The sequence below is a fragment of the Dipodomys ordii genome, unplaced genomic scaffold (genome assembly GCF_000151885.1).
Source record: "Dipodomys ordii isolate 6190 unplaced genomic scaffold, Dord_2.0 Scaffold26, whole genome shotgun sequence".
Classification (NCBI taxonomy): domain Eukaryota; kingdom Metazoa; phylum Chordata; class Mammalia; order Rodentia; family Heteromyidae; genus Dipodomys; species Dipodomys ordii.
Genome location: NW_012267242.1, coordinates 12,407,281 through 12,415,403, shown reverse-complemented (window position 1 = coordinate 12,415,403; position 8,123 = coordinate 12,407,281). Strand labels below are relative to the sequence as shown.

The following is an 8,123-nucleotide window of genomic DNA, read 5'->3' as shown; positions in this document are numbered from 1 at the left end:
TGCTTATGTGGTACTGAGGAATCGAACCCAGGGCCTCATGCATGCAAGGCAAGCGCTCTACCACTGAGCCACCTTCCCAGCCCTTGTGAATGTTTTTATTTAGGCTAGCTTTGACTATGACTCTCCAGACCTCAGACCCCCAAGTAGCTAATATTATAGGTATGAGCCACTGGCATTTGACTCCAAATTATTCTGTGAGATGGGGTATCACTAACTCTTTGCCTCAGCTGCTGGCCTGGAATAACAATCTTCCTATCTTGGCCTCCCAAGTAACTGGAATTACATTCTTTTCTTTTTGAGACAGGGTCTTACTATGTAGTTCAAGTTGGTTTTGAATTCATGTTCTCCCAATTTAAATTCTAGGGATTATAGGCAGCCATCATCACACTTCGCTAACCACTTTTAATTTCAATATTACCTTTACTGAGTTTTCCTCCTAATGCTTTACATGGTTTTGTAACACTGAAAGAGACAGATTTAATATTTCTCATTTTATAGAAAATGAAATTAATGGTTAGAAATGGATAAGATTAGAACCGGAGTATCCTGGTACCTTACTAATCTTTTGCAGAACAATTTATACCTGCCTATTAGGCTGTTGCGTTAGGAAGAAAAATAATAAAGAATTAGTTGCTTCAGGGGAATTGAAAGTTACTCTACCTTGTCCTCGAAAGGCAAAGCTACTGAAACCTCCCAAGCTTTCCTCATTCTGAGATGAGGAAGATCTAACCACCAGCCAATATTATCTGCTATTTCTTGTGTTGGCCCTGTGCATATATGATATGGAAGAGACCCATAAACTACTGGAAATCTCTGTCATTCAGAGCAAGCCCTTGGTTGCACTGAAACCTCCCTTGTGTGGTTTCAATACAACCAATGTGACTATAATATCACTCCCAGCTTCTATAAAATAAAAAAGAAACTTCCTGTTACCTTGTAACAAAGTGTTTCAGGGAGAAGAAATCTATTCACAGGAGCTGGGAATGTGGCTTAGTGGTAGAGTACTTGCCTAGAATGCATGAAGCCCTGGGTTCAATTCCTCAGTACCACAGAAATAGAAAAAAGCCAGAAGTGGCACTGTGGCTTAAGTGGTAGAGTGCTAGCCTGGAGCTAAAGAAGCTCAGGGACAGTGCCCAGGCCCTGAGTTCAAGCCCCAGGACTGGCAAAAAAAAAAGAAAGAAAGAAAGAAAGAAAGAAAGAAAAAAAGAAACCTATTCACACAGCAACTTAAATATAAACAATAAAAGAAAGGCTTTTAAATATATTTCTAACTTCTGAAAACAAAAAAGGTATTCTAAAAAAGCTTTACAAAAAGCATTAAGTACCCTACCTTGACTGCATGTGGCTAAATAGAACATTCAATTTAAAGCTGTTTCATTGTAATATATGAATTTTGAATCTCTTATTCAAAAAACCAACTCAAGGGGCTGGGAAGATCAGTTGTAGAGTGCTTGCCTTGCATGCATGAGGCCATGGGTTCAATTCCTCTGCAACACATTAGCAGAAAAAGCCAGAAGTGGTGATGTGGCTCAAGTGGTAGAGCATTAGCCTTGAGCTGAAGAGCTAAGAGACAACATTCAGGCCTAGAGTTCAGGCCCAGGACTGGCCAAAAAACAAAAAAAACCTCAAGAAATTATGTGATCCTGGGGCTGGGAAGGTGGCTCAGTGGTAGTGTGCTTGCCTTACATGCATGAGGCCCCAGGTTCGATTCCTCAGCACCACATAGCAAAAAGAAAAAGCTGGAAGTGGTGCTGTGGCTCAAGTGGTAGAGCCCTAGCGTTGAGCTGAAGAACTGAGGGACAGCGCCCAGGCCCAGAGTTCAGGCCCCATGACCGGACCCCCAAAAAAAACAAAAACCAAGAAATTATGTGATCCTGAACTGGGTATAACCTATATAGACTGACAAAAGAAAAAGAACCTAGAGTGATCAGGCATCCTTATGACCAGGTTTCCCAGGATCTGCCTGCTCTGCTTGTTAGAGACAGTCCCAAAGAGTGGGATCTTACCTTGTCTTCAAGCACTTCTTTGGAAAAAATAGTTTCTACCCAACAGTATTAGAATAAAAGGGCCTCAAAACAAAACTTAATAGCTACTAGAACTTACCAAAGGAATGATTGATCACTTCAAATAAGGCAAAATAATTCACTGTTGTGCTGTCCATGCCAACCTTTGCTGCAATAGCCTAAAGTTTAAACAGGATAGAATGATTCAGGACAAGTAAATCAGACATCACTGTGGGAAAAGGCAAGTATATGCATGTAGAGGTGAGGGTAAAGACAGATAGTTTGTCATTTTGGCTTCATAAGTGTATGTGCACACATGCATACTTAAGTAAGGGGGAAACCCTCTGTACATGACCCAAAAAGCTATGTTTTACATAAAGTTTTTCATATAAAGGTCTTTATTTGACACCACTTGCAAGAAAAGTGCTTGCTAGCACAGATGTTAAGAAGAAAACAGCCAGATGCTGGTGGGTCACACCTGTAATCCTAGCTACTCAGGAGGCTGAGTTCTGAAGATCAGGGTTCAAAGCCAGTCTAGGCAGGAAAGTCTGTGAGACTTTTATCAACAATAAACTATTCAGAAAAGGCTGGAAGTGGCCCTGTGGCTCAAGTGGTAGTGTGCTAGCCTTGAGCAAAAGAAGCTCAGGAACAGAGACCAGGCCCAGAGTTCAAGCCCCAGGACTGGCAAAAACAACAACAAAAAAAATTGTTAAATATTGTTTCACATATTCAGCCTACATTTAACATAGGTCATTAAGACCTAAGGACTATACTTTGATTCTTTGTTTTTATTTAAGTAGTTAGTTACTTACTCACTTATTGTGATTTATTTACTTATTCTTTGGGTACTGGGGATTGAACCCAGGGCCCTGAGTATACTAGGAAATTACACTAAGTAGGTGTTCTAACCCTGAGGTATGCCCTCAGGATTTTTTTCTTTTTTGGCAGAACTGGAATTTGAACTTGGGTCTTCACATTTGCTAGTTAGGCCCTCTACCACTTGAGCCATTTCTTCAACCCAAGTCCCCTTTTTGAGAGAGGATCTCTCTGCTACCTTTGCCCAGGCTGGCCTCAAATTCACTGTTCTCCTGCTTTCAATTCCCAAGAAGCTGAGATTATTTCAGGTTTTATTTATTTATATATTTAATTCATTTATTTGTTGTCCTGGTACTGGGGCTTGAACTCAGCACTGGGGTGTTGTCCCTAAGCTTTTGCTCAAGGTAGCACTCTACCACTTGAGCCACAGAGCCACTTCTGGCTTCTTGTGGTAAGTTGGAGATCAGAGTCTCACAGAGGGCTGGGAAGGTGGCTCAGTGGTAGAGTGCTTGCCTTGCATGCATGAGACCCTAGGTTCGATTCCTCAGCACCACATAAGCAGAAAAAGCCAGAAGTGACATTGTGGTTCAAGTGGTAGATCGCTAGCCTTGAACTGAAGAGCTGAGGGACAGACAGTGCCCAGGCCCAGAGTTCAGGCCCCATGACTGACCAAAAAAAAAAAAAAAGATTCTCACAGATTCCTGCACAGACTGGCTTTGAACTGCAATCCTAAGATCTCAGCCTCCTGAGTAGCTCAGATTATAGGCATGAACCACTGGCACCCAGCTATAATTATTAAATATTAGAGCTAAGGATATGGCTCAGTAGTAAATGGCCTGACTAGCATATGTGAGGCCCTGGTTTAATCCCCAAACCACACACACACACACACACAAATGTGGAAATCATTATACTAGTATTCTGTTTTTATGTGTATCATAAAGTTTATAATAAAAAAGGAAAAGTTAATTATAACCACTACACCTTGGAATATGTATTACTCATTGTTTGAGGAGGGTAAAGTACTTTCATATTAATAGCAATTTAAGAAACTTCTTGTATGCTAGGTACTACAAAAGGACATTATATGTGCTAACTCATTTAATGTATCTTTCTTAGCTTCACATCGTATAATATCAAGCCAAATTATTCAAGTTTAATTTACCTGATACACTTGGTCTGTAGTACTGTTCTTTTTAACTCGGACTGTAACTGCTGTTCCATCTGGTAATGCTACTCTCAGCTCTACGTCAGACACACCATTGTAGTTCTAAGGGGAAAACCACAAAGAATTTGTGATCCAGTAAGTCTTCACTCTCCAGATAACATGCTAGCTAAACCACATCTACTATGTGATAGAGAAGAAATGAGTTCCAATGAATACAGTGTAGGGGGAAATGAAATCTTAAAAGTCAATATATTTATAAGACATAAAGTTGACTTTAGGCTGCAGCAGAAGTTAACCTTTAAAATGAACAGGGGAAAAAAGAAACATATTGAAGTCAACATGTTCACATTTCAAAACAGAAAACTATGGAACGGTCTAAGTCAAACCCAGATAAGATTTTTGGTTTACTTCCGTCACTCCATTCAGAACTGACAAATTAGAATGAAAACAGATGAAAGCAGCAATGCCTACAAATGGTCTCTGGTTTAATGGTTAGATATATAAATTGCTTCAAATGTTATCCTTACTTTGTTTCTTATTCCTGAAATAATCAGAAAAAAATCTCTGAAAGGAAAAATGGATGAGACTCAGGGGGTGTCAGCTAGTCTAATGCCAATTTTCTTCCAGCAAAGAATAAACAACTCTTAATCTCTTTGATTCAAAGTAAGTACTGGGGCTGGGAGTATGGATCAGTGGTAAAATGACTGTCTACCATGAGATTGGACGTCCAGAATGGGGGGGGGGGGGACGACGACGATGACGATGACAACCCCACAAAGAAAGAAAACAAAAAGGAACTTATCATATCTTTCTAATGGATTTTTTCACCTTTTAATTTTTATCTGAAAGAACCAACTATCTAGGAATAAGTCCATTTTCATTTTCATTTACTACCTGAAAAATTACTATTCATTGTCTAAGCATCCTAAGCAATTCAGTAGTTCCTATTTACCTACTAAGGATATGTTCTAAGCCTCTCAGTGGATGCCTGAAGCTGTGGCTAGTACTAAATCCTGTAATTGCATGTGGCTCCCACCTGCCTCTTTTGGCAGTACTGGGGTTAAAAACCAGGGCTTCACACTTGCTAGGCAGTCAGTCTACCACTAAGCCACACCTCCAGCCCTTTTCTGCACTGGTTATTTTTGAGATAGGGTCATATTTATTTTTGAGATAGGTCATAGCTAGGATTATAGGTGTGAGCCACCAGTTTGTAGCAAATGCTAGAATTTTACACTTTAAGGTGCTATAGTAAAACTAGCATTATTACTCTTTTATTATTAATATTCACAATTATTATTATTCTTCACAATTTTACAGATTCAAGATTAAATCTTACCATAAGTCTTAGCAACCTCAGCATATGATTTATTTTTCTTATTGGTAAAGACTTTTACCTTTTTTAAAAATTTTTTTTAGGGGCTGAGAAGATGGCTCAGTGGTAGAGTGCTTGCCTTGCATGCATGAGGCCCTGGGTTCGATTCCTCAGCACCATATAAACAAAAATAAAAAAGCCGGAAGTGGCGCTGTGGCTCAAGTGGTAGAGTACTCGCCTTGAGCTGAAGAGCTGAGGGACAGCGCCCAGGCCCAGAGTTCAGGCCCCACGACCGGACCCCCCAAAAAAAACAAAAGACACTTATGAGTTCTATGAGCTTTGCAATACAGTTATTTCTTCCACACCCAATCATATTTCAACATGGTTGTTTATACTTCAGTCATACTCATGCAATAAAGTCTATAAAATAAATCCAAAATACAAAAGGATAAGGTTCTGGAAGTTCCTGGACTAAAGACTGCTAAATATGTGAATGAAAGTTTGCAAGAAGGCAAATAGAAACTCATCTGTAGGAATGTGGTACAGTCAGCTCCAAAGGGATGGAAGGTCCTGTGCCTCAAGTCTTTCCAGTATCTCTGCTACTTCTTGATGATTTGTATCCTCTAAAATATCCTTAATAGTAAAGTAGTAAGTGTTAAGTAAAGTAGTCCTTTGAGTTCTCTGAGCTGCTCTAGAAAATTATTCAAACCAGAAGGAAACATGGCAACTTCAACTTGTAGCCAAGTCACAAGTTTCAAATAGTGTCAGAACTGGGGCTGGGAAGGTGGCTCAGTGGAGAGCACTTGCCTTGCATGCATGAAGCTCTGGGTTCGATTCCTCAGCACCACATAAGCAGAAAAAAAAAAGCCAGAAATAGCACTGTGGCTCAAGTGGCAGAGGGCTAGCCTTGAGCTGAAGAGCAGAGGGACAACGCCCAGGACCAGAGTTCAGGCCCAGGACTGGACCAAAAAAAAAAAAGAAAATAGTGTCAGAACTAAATTAAGACAATGACGAGCTTGTATCCACTTAAAATTGCTTGCTTGCTGGTGGGGAGAAATCCCATACCTTATGAGGTCACAGAAGTCTTGATTATGGCTTGAGAACAGAGGAAAAACACACTGCAGTGGTACTCACTAGACAATATGTTGAAAATGAACAACTTGTGAGTGGCATGGGAGAGAAAAACTGGGAGAGAGTGAGGAAGAGGGTAACCATTGTCCAAAAAGAAATGTACTCATTACCTGACTTATGTAACTGTAACCCCTCTTTACATCACCTTTATAACCATTTTTTAAAGAGCCTAAAAACACCCCCCCAACAAGAACAAAACCTAGACACTTTGTTTTTAGCAGACACACAACATCTGTAATATTCATTAAATATAATGCTTTTTTGTTAAAAATTAAAATATACCTCTGTACATCACCTTTATAATAATAAAAATACTTTAAAAATTAAAATAAGTGTTTGAAACTCCAGGATATCTCTACCATTTATATATCTTATGTTAAATAGGATAGAACACTTTACAAATATAACTCAGACTAAAGGATCCATCCACACAAAATTGGTAAATTACCAACGGTATACAAACAGAAAAAGAACCAGGCCTTTTAGGATTAGCAATTTACTCACCTGATGAAAGAAATAGGTAACAGCAAGGTCATTGTCATTTAAGAGGATTTCTTCTTCTGTTGTAAAAAGCCACTTTCGAATTGTCAGGCAGGTGCCTGGCACAGCAGATGTATAATTCTGGACGTAGAGTTTATGAGGAAATTCATTAGGTGCCAGCTTACGTACTAAAGAAGACAGAATAGAGAACACTGGAGTGAAAATGCATATAAGAAGTTTCTCTTATATAAGCTATGCAAGGCAGATCAAGATCAGTAGGTTAGCATATCTAGAGCATCAGCTCAAATTCTTCAGGGAGTGGTTATATAGGAGCACAAAATAACCATGTGTATAGCCAAATTTATCCCTTCTAACTATGACTATGGTCAGTCAAGCCTCAAAGTGAGTAAAAAGTAAAATCTATCAATTGAGTGGTAGGTCCTTAAGTTAACATAAAGGCTGTAAAGACCACAAATGCAAAAAAAAAAAAAAAGAGAGAGAATAATCTTGACCCATGATCCAGTTAATTATAGCTGATAGACACTAAATAACTTCAAAGCAAATCTCCCCTTATCTACCTATTGGGCATTTAGAGTCTTTCTTGAGGCTTTTTTCAATAAACAGTTTTTATTATGAAGAGCTCAAAGGCTTTTTCTATCTACTCCAGAAAACATAAGGCATCACAGTTAACATATATTCTTAGTAAGGTTACTTCTTCCTAACATCATACAGAAAAATAAAACAACCTCATGTTTAATTTCTTCTTTTTCTTTTGGCAGTAGTTGGGTCTGAATTCATGGCCTCACAGTTGCTAGGCAGGTGCTCTACCTCTAAGCCAAGCATCCAGTCTCATTTTTTTTGCACTGGTTACTTTTGAGATAGGATCTCACTTCCAGTCTGGACACATACTTGGACTGTGATCCTGCTATAATTGGGATGACAGGCACATGTCACAGTACCCAGCTTCTTCCACTGAGAGGCAGCGTGGAGGACTTTGATGTTCAAGTTGGCTTAGAACCACTATCCTTCAAATCTCAGTCTCTCGGGTAGCCAGGATGAAAGGCATGGGTTACTACACTCAGCTACTGGCTGAGAAAGGATCTTGTGAATGTTTTTGTTTTTGTTTTGGGGTCTGGTTGTGGGGCCTGAACTCTGGGTCTAGGCACTGTCCCTCAGCTCTTCAGCTCAAGGCTAGTGCTCTACCACTTGAGCC

General features: G+C 39.5%; 1 protein-coding gene across 1 annotated transcript in view; it reads right to left on the bottom strand.

Moving 5' to 3' along the window:
- Positions 1-8,123, bottom strand: part of Snx27 (sorting nexin family member 27) — a 52,584-nt gene that overhangs the window by 19,994 nt on the left and 24,467 nt on the right. Inside the window, 1 exon segment of the mRNA XM_013015011.1 lies at positions 6,935-7,122. Coding sequence (XP_012870465.1) covers positions 6,935-7,122 — 188 coding nt within the window.